This window comes from Megascapheus bottae, chromosome 5, assembly GCF_031878675.1.
Source record: "Megascapheus bottae isolate mThoBot1 chromosome 5, mThoBot2.hap1, whole genome shotgun sequence".
In the NCBI taxonomy this organism is placed as follows: Eukaryota; Metazoa; Chordata; class Mammalia; order Rodentia; family Geomyidae; genus Megascapheus; species Megascapheus bottae.
The window spans coordinates 41,067,170-41,079,178 of NC_143513.1; the positions used below are offsets into that span (position 1 = coordinate 41,067,170).

General features: G+C 43.4%; 1 protein-coding gene across 1 annotated transcript in view; it reads left to right on the plus strand.

Annotated features, from left to right (window-relative positions):
* Positions 1 to 688: 688 nt before the first annotated feature.
* Positions 689 to 12,009, plus strand: part of Cdhr3 (cadherin related family member 3) — a 70,894-nt gene continuing 59,573 nt past the window's right edge. Inside the window, exon 1 of the mRNA XM_090332225.1 lies at positions 689 to 783. Coding sequence (XP_090188351.1) covers positions 726 to 783 — 58 coding nt within the window. The 5' untranslated portion in view covers positions 689 to 725. The remainder of the gene's footprint in view (positions 784 to 12,009) is intronic.

Here is a 12,009-nt window from a genome sequence, read left to right on the forward strand (position 1 = left end):
GACTTCTCTGAGGTCTGGAGGGGCTGTGATCATGGACATAGTACAAGGTAGCATCTCACACAATGCATCCAGCTCTTGGCTTCTCTCTTTAGGACGAGCTCTCATCGGTTCCCTAGTTCTACTCATCAGTTCAAGGAAGCCAAAGTCCTCACTTCCAGAGCCTGCTAATGAGAAGGCAAGTATTGTCCTCTGGCTCTTGAGCCCGTGTGTCTAGCTTTACAATCGTCTCAGGGTTCTTTGGCCCCCTCCCCTTTTTGTCAGTCATGGCGCTTGAAACCCAGGGTCTGAGTGCTGTCCCTGAACACTTTTGTCAAGGCTAGCGTTCTACCACTTTGAGCCACAGCTCCACTTTCAGTTTTCTGGTGGTTAACTGGAGATAAGAGTCTCAAGCACTTTTCTGTCTAGGCTGGCTTTGAACTGAGATCTTCAACTCTCAGCTTCCTGAGTAGCTAGGATTACAAGCATAGGCCACCAGCGCCTGGCTTCTTCGCTCTTCTGATTTCTCTTCTGGAGCTCTCTGAGGAGACATGTGGTGTGACTCAGGCTGCTTGACTGGCCTCTACCGTACCATGCCATCATCCAAGCAAGTGATCAAGCAACAAACAATCCTGTGCTGTTTGGAGTCTCCCTTAGTTACCTCTGTTTGATTTCTTGCATGGCAACAAAGCCAGACTGGGGAAGCTAGTGAGTGGTGCCTAGAATAAGTTGCTGGATTCAGATCCTGGATGCCATCAAGCATGTGGGGATCAGTCCTTCTCTTGGCTCTCCTGGGGGCCACAGCAGGTGGGAACTTTGCTTTGGGACCTTGCTGGGTCTACTTGGCTTGCAGGATATTCATGTAGGAAAATGTCCCCAAAGAGCACATTGCCTCTGAGACTGGGCTTATCTGCAATGATGAATGAGATGGATAGAGAAAAGAGATGGTCAGGAAACACAGTGAAGTCTATATTGTGCAAACGACACTTTCCCACTTGGCTTCACTGGCCTGTGCAGAAAGCACTTCTCAGATCTAGGCTTAGATAAATGCCTTTCAAGTTAAGCATTGTGAGAGTGTTGCATCAGCTTTTATGATGACTTGTGGCCCTTCACTAAAGCCTGTGTCTAAGGATAAGTTGACCCCATCATCTATTGGGAAAACTGAGGAACTGAGCATTGCCTTAAGCAAAGCCAAAGCCATCTGATAGAAGGGCCAAAGCTGCTACTTGATGCTTCTAACCCTCCCTCCTCCTTATTCAAGAGATTCAAGAAACTTGGATGATTTTTTAAAAAAATATTGTCATCTTGGATTATTGAAATGAAGCTTTTAAAATTAAATTTTGCTTTTTTAAATAGGGAGTATATGCATAATGTATGGAATTCAATCAGGTTAATTTGCAGGTTGATTTAGGGATAATTTAACTCTTCGATTAGTTATGGAGTAACTTCAAGGAGTATGTGGGACACAGTAGATCCTTAATAAGTGGTAGTGATTATTATTCATGATGTTTGTCCTTACTAATTGAAGAGTGAGATCTTCATTTGTTTTCAGGAGTATTTTAAGGTTTCCTTCCTACAGATCTTGCACATTCTCATCATGGTTATTTCTAGTTCTTTCACATGTTTTTTGTATTTATTTATTTATTTTGCCAGTCTTGGAGCTTGAACTCAGGGCCTGAGCACAGTCTTTGAGCTTCTTTTGCTCAAGTCTAGCACTCTACCACTAAGCCACATTCCAGCCTGACCTCCTCTTCCTCCTCTTCTTCCTCCTCCTCTTCCTCCTTCTCCTCCTTCTTCCATTCACAAATGAATATTTTCTTCCCCTATATCTTCTATTAATTTTATTTTATTATGTATGTATGTTTGTTTGTGTCAGTACTAGAACTTGAATTCTGGACCCTGTGCTATCTCTTGGCTTTTTCTGTCAAGGCGGGTGCTCTACTATTTGGGCGATACACCTCTACTTCGAGATTTTTGCTGCTCAAATAGAGATACAATTCTTCCAGACTTTTTTGCCTGGGCTGGCTTTGAATCACAATTCTCAGATCTCAGCCTAGAATAGCTAGGATTACAGGACTGAGCCACCAGTATCTGGTTTTTCCTTTCATCTTTTACATTCTGTTGTTGAATGTTTGGAAGTCTATTAATGTTTCTTACAGTTTATAATTGTTTTCCAGCTAGGTATCATGTATTTTCCAGATTTGGAATGAATGAACAATTGCATTACCCTTTTCCTATTTTCTCTTTCCTGCTTCTTTCTCTTACGTAATTGCCAGGCTGATACCTCCAGACTTGCTAAATATCAATAAGAGTATGCATTCCTGTCTCATTTCTCACTAAGCAGGAGGCTAGCTTCTGGTATGAGAAATGTTTTAGATGCCAAGGAGACCGTTTTTATTCTTATTTTGTTTAAAACATCTATTTCTAAATTAAAGTGGATTTTGAAGTCAATGCTTTTTCAAGATCTTTGCAAGTGAGCACTTGCTTTTCCTCTTTGATCTTGCTAAGAAGGTAGAGAAATCACTAGGTCTCCTCACGCTGATCTCTCCTCATCTGGGCATTGAGATTCTGTGGAGGCAGGTGCATCTGTGAGCCTGTAGCAGCCAGACTCCTGCTGAGAGTAAACATTTGCAGTCTTCCCTGAAATTTGGGCTTTTAAGGGCATCATCATTTGAGTTAACAAGTGACATTTATCATCATCGAGAAAAGAGTGAGGTTAGGCAGAGCTCAGGGTCTCATACATGGACACTGTCATTTAAAACTTGGAACACAAGGTTTGCAGAAAATATATGGGTTTCTCCTAGAAAAGTACATTTGAGTCCCTCCCTACACTTGCACAGGACAAATCCTAGATTTGGGGAGAATATCTGGGATGTAGACTGTTTCATCACTCATCTTATGTGAGTCTGAAAACCTGATTGATCATGATTCTTTTTCTTTTTTCCTGGTGCATTTTTTTCAGGGCCTCCTGCTTATGAGGTAAGCACTCTACAACTTCAGCTATCACCCCAGGCCTTTTGCCTTGAATTTGTTTTTATTTTAGGTAGGGTTTTGCTTCTTCCCAACACCCAGGCAACCTTAGACTTTGGTCTTCCTGCTTCTTGTGTACTGAAACTATAGAAATGCACTCCCATCCCTGGCTCATCCTTTGTGATAGAGTCCTTCGTGATAGAGCTAACTTTTGCTCAGACTACCTTCAAACCTTGGTTCTCCTATTTCGACCTCCCGGATAGTATGTGTCATTTAACTGTAGTTCAAAGCCAGCCCAGGCAAGAGAGTCTGAGAGAATTTTATCTCCAGTTAAGAAACAAAATAATAGAAGTGGAGGTGTGGATCAAGAAGTAAAGTGCCAACCTTTTGTGAAAAAGTCAGGTGACAATTGAAGGCCCTGAGCTCAAGCCCAGGACTGGCAAAAAATTTCAAGAAATAAGAAGTGAGTCATATGCTAGTAGTGCATGCCTATAATCCTAGCTCCTCAGGTGGTTACGATCTGAAGGACTGAAGTTAGAAGCCAGCCCAAGTAAAGTTTGAAAAGTTTGTGAGATTTTCTCCATATTCCAAATAGACAACAAAAAAGCCTGACTGGAGGCATGGCTCAAATGGTAGAGTACTCACCCAGCAAGGAAGCTGAACAAGGTTGAGGCCCTGAATTTAAACCTTGGTACTGACAAAGAAAGAAGGACAGAAAGAACAGAGAAAAAGAGAAGGAGTGGGAGAGGAGAGAAAGAAAACAAGGAAAGAAAGAAAGGAAGGAAAGAAAAAGAAAGAAATAAAGGAAGGAAGGAAAAAAGAAAGAAATAAAGAAAGGAAGGAAGGAAAGAAGAAAGGAAGGAAGGAAGGAAAGAAGAAAGGAAGGAAGGAAGGACCTACCATTGTGAAGAATGAATGTCATTATCATGGCAGGGCGTTTGTTATAAAAGCTAAGCCTTTTTTTTTATAAGCCTATGTTTTATAAGCCTATGTTTTACTGATTGTTCTATTTTTAGCAGGTAGACCCTAGTCGTTTTGAATTATTGTTCTTGCCATTACTACCACTATTTCTTTAATAGCAAAGGAGTTGGAGAAAATGGGAAGAAAGATCCTGGCCTGGCTTTCTTTCTTGACAGTATCTGCAGTGCATCTGCCTTAAAGTTTTTGAATTCATTTGCACAGTTGTGGCACATGTGAGCTGGAAAGCCGGGCCACCAGAAGAGTAGAGCGTTTTTACAGGAAAGGTGTGTCCTATAATCGCCTGGCTTTCCCCATACTAGCAAATTGCTCTGAAGACACTGGATCTATCCACTCCTAAAAATCCTCCCTCACTTGCCTTTCAAAACATGACCATTTGAGAATCACTGTGAAAAACCCCTCCAGATTACAGGGGGTCAGGTGGTTTGAGTAAGAAGGCCAGTACTTCCCCAGAACTCATCTTTCAGATCCAGGTCATATTAAAGATGTCAGTGCCACAGAAGCAACTGATGCAGACCCTACAAAATAAGCCAAGTGTGGGCTTCATGCAGTATTTTGGGAGTGGTACTAGTCTCCCCCATTCCTCACAAGTTGGTAGTCAATGTCATTTTGGTCATCTCTGGTTGAGAAGGTAGAAAACCCTTGTGTTCTTAGCAAACCTCTTATACCTAGGCTCCCAACAAGCTCATATTCTTGCACAGTTTGTGTTAGCTTCTAATCTCCTCTTCCAGATTTAGCATTTGACTTGAAGGTCTGATTTCCTCTCAGCCCTAGAGCCATGCTACAGCAGTGCTGCCAGGTCAGGGATGTACATATGTCTCACAGGTGCATGGCACATGGCCAATCAACTGCCTGTACTGGGAGTGAGCACCTATGTGGTAAGGCAGGGCCCACCTCACCCACACCGAGTGTGTGATCTCAGGTACGTGTGATCTCAGACAGCAAACTCTACATCCCAAGCTCCCATCTGAACCAGGTACTGATGGCTCATGCCCAGCATCCTAGCAACTCATGGAGGTGAGATCCAGAGGATTATGGTTTGATGCCAGCCGGGTAGAAAAGTCCACAAGAATCCATCTCAAAAATAACCAGCAAAAAGCAGAGTTGGAGTTATAGCTCAAGTGACAGAGCTCCAACTGAACAAACAAGCTGAGCAAGGGAGAGATCCTGAGTTCAAAACCCCATTCTTAGCCAGACGTGGTGGCTCACGCCTATAATCCTAGCTTCTGAGGAGGCTGAGATCTAAGGATCGCAGTTGAAAGCTAGCCCAGGCACTAAAGTATGTGAGACTCTTATCTCCATGTAACCACTAGAAAACCGGAAGTGGTGCTGTGGCTCAACGGGTAGGGTGGTGGTAGCCTTGAGCTGAAGAACTCAGAGATAGTGCCTAGGCCCAGAGTTAAAAAAAAAAAAAAAGACAACACCATAACATTCTTGCCACTCCTTCTACCCCCCCACCAAAAAAAAAAAAAAAAAAAGAAAAAGGGCTGCCATCTGGAGGGAAGCACCTGGCACAATGTCTGGTGAGTAGGTGTTTGATAAATGCTAGTGCTTACTTGTTTTAATCTGTTCATCTGGGCTGCGCACTACCTTACCCCCAGGCTATTTCTGAGAATAAAACAACCCAGTAGTTCATATCGTTTCTTTCTGACTAGGCATAGGTCACTGAGGAGGGTGGGAGGGCCAGGGGAGTGTGTGGGTAGGAGGGTGGAGGGGCACAGCCAACCTGTCATGGGACTATGGTTGTACTTGACCTGATGAGCAGTGGGGACACAGCTGGAGGGAATGGAAGAGACCTAGGGAAAAGAGACCCTGAGGGAATTAAGCTGATGGAAAAGAACCAACTACTTCGCACCGGTATCTTACCCGTTTAATCCTAGCTAAAGATGCTGAGATCTGAGGACCGAGGTTTGAAGACAGTCTAGGCAGACAAAACTGTGAGATGCTTATCTCCAATTAACTGGCAAAAAGCTGGAACTGGAAGAGTGCTCCAGTGGTAGAGTGCCAGTCTTGAGAAAAAAACAAAAAGCCAAGCAAGAAAATAAGGCCCTGAATTTAAGCCCCAGTGTTAACACAAAAAAGAAAAGAAAAGAAAGAAAGGAAAGAAAGATAAAAGAGAAAGAAAAGAAAGGAAATGGACCAACCAAATCAATCAACTGCTTTGCTCAGTTGGAAAACTCTTTTTGGAAGTATTTTGTCTCTCAGTGCCCCAAGCACATTCTTCCTCCTAGTTTTTTATATTTTTTGACAGTCCCCAGGCTTGTACTCATGGCCTGAGCACAGTCTTTGGGCTTTGCGAGGCTAGAGCTCTGCCACTTGAGCCACAGTACCACTTCTGGCTTTTTCTATATATGTGGTACCAAGGAATGGAATTCGGGTCTTTGTGCATGCTAGGTAAGCACTCTACTACTAGGCCAAACTCCCGGCCCTCTCCTAGTTTTTATTGTATATAATGCTATAATGTGAAAGTCAATTTTAATAGATTAAAAGATCCATTCCTATTCACGTCATTCTAAACCTCAGCAGTTTGGACATCTGCATCCTTGCACAATCCTGTCTATAAAACTTGATAATTCTGAGGGTAATTATAACTTAGGCATTTAGTCTCTAGACTGAAAACTGTGTCTACCAATGGGCTAATATTCTATTTCCTTGAATTTTTAGTTATCCCTCTGCATTCTCTCCCCACTGATTTTTTTTTTTCCAGTCCTGGGGCTTAAACTCAGGGTCTTGAGCTTTTTCAAGGCAAGTGCTCTACCATTTGAGTCACAGCACCACTTCTGTCTTTTTTTTTTTTTTAATGTGGTAACAAAGAGATGGGACTCAGGGCTTCATTTATGTTAGGCAAGTACTCAAATGCTAGGCCACACTCTTGGCCTTGAATTTTTCTTTTGTTAATGGCATCTTATGTGCCGGGGTCAGCCGGCAGCAAACCAGGGTTTGCGGATTGGGATTCCTGAAATAGGGGCAAGGACTAGGAAAAAATAGAAGAGAGACAAACAGATGGAGTTCGGGAGGACTACAGCCCAAGTCAGCAGTCCAAGAAGACTGTGAGCTCCAGACTGCTGCCTAAGACTGTCCCGTTTATTTTAAGTTCCGACCTTAAATACTCTTCTTAAAACTAGGGAGTTGCCAGAGGCTACATTCATACAAAATAGTAAACAAATCACATATAGGATAATTGAGAAAGGATTAACATTGCTTAAAGTCATCATGATAAGAACTGATTGACATAGCTTAAAGTCATCATGATAAGATCAGATTGACATTGCTTAAAGTCATCATGATAAGAACTGATTGACATAGCTTAAAGTCATCCTGATAAGAGTTACTTCCTTGTGTATACCGTTGTGTAGGTCCAAGGTCAGGTCCAAGGTCATTGACCCCACAGTCGGTCCCCAACATCTCCCCCGTCTTTCTTTTAAAAGATGCGACTTGCTTGTCTTAGGTTGGGTGGATCGCTGACTCTGCCTTACCCGTCATGGGGAACTTCTTCAGATCAAGCTGAAGGCCCTGTCTTAGGTTGGTCAGAGAGCGTCCCCTCTTATCCCATCCTTGACTGCGATTCCTCTCGGGGGGGAATTCATCCATCTGGGGCTTAGATCTGCGGAGTTGTTCGATTGGTGACTGTTGCAGATGTGACCATTGGACGGCTACTGGCCATAGGTGTTGATTTGTTCCCAACCATAGCTTCAGTTGTCACTTTACTTGGAGTAGAAACAACAGCAGTTGGCTTGATATTGGCTGTTGGTGGATCTGAAGTGCTGGCAATTCCTCATTCTTCAGAAGCTGCAGTCGTTTTCAACGTGATCAGTCTCTGCTGTTCTGGGACCTTACTAGTAGGCTCTTGAGGCTCTTTTTTCGGCTCTAAGTGCCTCCCTTGATGCTCTCGGAGTTCTCTCTCCAATCTACTGATTCGACCTTCTAAATGGGACTTAAGAGCTGTCATACAAGCATCAAGTTCATTTTTTTTTTTTTGCTGATCTAACATTCCATTCTCCCCCCTCTTTAAAACAATGCAATAATTCAAACCTAAATGATTTTCTTGATTAAACCTTGAACATGTTCACTCACTCATTCACACACATTCATACTCAAAGATTTTAAAGTGCACAAAATTAATATTGGCCATTCATTTTCCGGAAGTTTGTGTCAAGAGAGCTTTGCCAATTTTACTCTTGCAGGTGAGAACCAGGTTCAAAACAAAACTTTAGAAAAATCATAAGGATCCATATTTAAAACTGGTACCAATTTCAAAGACAAAACTGGACAAGAAAAAATATGTAACATGAACAAGACAAAGAAACAGAGACTTTTACACTTAACACAAAAACATGAATTCAGGTCTTTTCCGCATTACTGGATGCATTACTGGAGGGTTGGGGGTGAAGGTCCAGTGGGTCGCTGCTTGGATGACCACTGTCACTCTCCACAATCCGAACATAGCGTTCGGGCAGCCAGCGGGCATCATTTTCTTCCTGTGAGAAAACACATACATGCCCTCTACCCCAGGTTAGAACAGGATCTGGTCCGTGCCAAGCACCAGTTAGGGGATCCTTCCATTTTACTAAGGCAAAAGCACGCTGCTCTCTTTTTTCCCAGAATCGCTGAGCAGCAGATAAATTATTTGAATCCAGATTCAAAAAATTTAAAACAAATAAAGCATGATTAAGTATATTCACAGGGGTAGCGGGATATGACTCTCCTTTCTGTATTTTAGCAATTTGATGTTTTAATAATCCATTAGCTCTCTCCACGATGCCTTGACCTTGAGGATTGTAAGGAATGCCTGTAATATGAGTGATATTATAAGAATGGCAGAAGGACTGAAATGCTTGGCCTGCATAGCCAGGGCCATTATCTGTTTTTATTTGCGAGGGAATCCCCATCACAGCAAAACATCGAATGCAGTGAGAAATACAATGTTTAGTAGCTTCCCCAGCAAGGGGGGTGGCTAGGATAAAATTAGAATAAGTATCTACAGTAACATGAACATATTTTAATCGGCCAAATGATGGAACATGTGTGACATCCATCTGCCAAATGTGATTAGAAAGCAGTCCTCGTGGATTTATACCTAAATGAGGAGCTGGTGAGAAGGGCACACAGTTGGAGCAAGTTTTAACTATTTGACGTGCCGCTTCTCTAGATAATTTAAACTGTCGGCGCAAGGCTCGGCTGTTTTGATGATGGATGGCATGTGACTGCTTAGCAAGTTCGACTTGAGTTAAATAAACTCTGGTGCCAGAATCAGTAACTGCGTTACCCTCACTTAAAGGGCCAGGAAGATTAGTGTGAGCTCGAATGAAGCCAAAAAAACAGGGGTGGTTGCGAGAACAAAGCAAAGTTTGTACTTGGCGAAATTGGGTCTGGATATTGGAGTTAGTAGTTCCAGTAAAGGGAACAGTTTCTATGACTTGAAGAGCACGAATTACATATTGGCTGTCTGAGTATAAGTTAAAGGGCTCGTCTTGTAACAGGACGAGTGCTTGTAAAACAGCCTCTAACTCTACCTCTTGGGCAGAGGAAAAACCCGTAACCCAAGATTGAGTTTTCCCATTAATGGTCAAAGCAGCCGTTCCATTAGAGGATCCGTCTGTAAATACTAAAGCGGCAGAAGATAAAGGCGAGGCCCGTACTATGGAAGGAAATAGGAACGTATGACACGCAGCAAATTGGAGGAGTTTGTTAGATGGGTAGTGATGCAAAATTTTTCCCGTATAATTGGCCCAAGCAATGGCCCAAGAATCGCAATGGGCGAATAGCCAATCTTGTTGTTGTGAATTATATGGGACACAGATAAAATGAGGTTCCTGACCTAAATATTTACGGGAATCCACTCGGCACATATGTATCAGATTAGCTACCAATTCGTAGTAGGGGGTCAGCACTTTGCCAGGTGTTGATGGTAGATAAAGCCATAAAAGTGGGCCATCCTGCCACAATACAGCAGTTGGGGAGTGAGAAGTAGCTAAAATGTAAACTCCCCATGGTTTAGAGTAGTCACAATAGTTCACTTGTTGCTGGGAAATTGCCTTTTCTACGATTTGGATGGCCCTCTCGGCGTCGGGATTTAAATTGCGCAAGGATGTAGGGTTGGTATCTCCTTTTAAGAGATCAAAGAGGGGTTTTAACTCTCCAGTGGACAGCTTTAAATAAGGCCGAAGCCAATTTATATCTCCTAAAAATTGCTGAAAATCATGAAGAGTTCTTAGTGTGAAGTTTTTAATTGTATTTTTTGGCTTTTAAAATAGTGTGGGCCTAATATATGGCCTAAATACGTAAAAGGGGGATGTTCCTGAACCTTTTCAGCTGCTATTATAAGGCCAAAGCGGCTCAGATCTTGCTTTAGTTGTCCAAAGGCTTGTCGTACGACGGTAGGGTCAGAACAAGCCAACAAGATGTCGTCCATATAATGAACAATATAAACAGAAGAGAATTTTTCACGGGTGGAAGAAATGGCTCTAGCTACAAAACTTTGACATAAAGTTGGGCTATTTGCCATGCCCTGTGGGAGCACAAGCCAATGATATCGCTTCATGGGTTCTTTAAAATTAACAGAGGGGACGCTGAAGGCAAAGCGCTTACAGTCTTGAGGCGCCAGGGGTATAGTATAGAAACAATCCTTCAAATCTATAATAATCTTATAAGTATCCTTTGGGATTGCCATGGGGAAAGGCAAGCCGGGCTGTAAGGCTCCCATCAGTTCCATAGTTGCATTTATCTTTCTCAGATCCTGTAACAGCCTCCATTTACCTGACTTTTTCTTTATAACAAAAATTGGAGAATTCCATGGAGAGTTAGAAGGGGCCACATGTCCCAAGTCTATCTGTTCCTGTACCAGCTGCTGAACTGCAATGATCTTTTCTAGAGAAAGAGGCCACTGTTCGACCCATACCGGTTCTTCCGAGAGCCAATTTATGGGATCAGCATGAGGGGCAGGACAAACAAACAACAGCCCCCGTTAAAGAATACCCTAATCCTTGTCTCGTAGGGTGAGACTGGGGTTGGAGTGGCTCTAGCTCCCCCTGTGCTGCTCGGCCTAGTCCCCTAAAGGGGAGGAGGCCTTGATCAAGTAACTGCTTAGTGACCGCAGCACTAGGACTAAACATATACACTCCTATTTTTTCCATGATATCACGACCCCATAAATTAATTGGCAGATGATCCAGGACAAATGGCTGAAAATGACCGGAGTGCCCTTCCTCATCTCTCCAAACAAGGATCGCACTGCTCTGCTGTGGGTCAGTTGCTTGCCCAATCCCTTGTAGGGAAGTCATAGAGGTTGTCAGGGGCCATTGGGCTGGCCAATGCTTTTTAGATATTACAGACACATCCGCTCCTGTGTCTAATATTCCTTTAAAGGGTTTTTCTTGTATAAATATAGTCATCTCAGGCCTCTCTTGTTTTATGCTTTGTACCCAATAGATATCAGAGGATCCAAATCCTCTCTGTCCGCATGGGGCAGAAGAATTAGCAGTCTCCCCATGAGATAAAGGGACAAGTATTAGTTGTGCTAATTTTTGACCGGCTGGGATTGATACTACGTGTTTCGGGGCAGAGGCCATAACTTTGATTTCTCCAGTGAAATCCTGGTCAATTTTGCCAGGTGTAATCTGTATCCCTTTAAGGGCTGAGCTACTTCGCCCTAACAGCAATCCAGCCACTCCCGGGGGAAGGGGGCCGAAGACTCCCGTGGGGAGAGCTTGTGTCCCCATCTCTGGGGTCAATACTGAGCAGGTGGAGGAACAGAGGTCCAATCCTGCGCTGCCTGGGGTGGCACGGAAGAGGCTGGAGACTGATTTTGGGGGGTTGTTAGAAGATTTACTTGTGGCCGAGAAGAGGGAGGGACTGCCCCATGGTTTTGCGGGGCCAGAGGCTGGCCCCTTCTCCAGTTTCCCGAAAACGGGCGGCCATTGCGATCTGTTCTTGACCTGCAATCTTTAGCCCAGTGCTTCCCTTTACCACAGCGTGGACATGTGCCAGGTAATTTTTCTCTCTTTAACCTGGCCTGGCGTGGGCATTGCGTCATCCAATGTCCTATTTGTCCACAAGAGAAGCAACGCCCTGGGGGTCTAGCAGCCC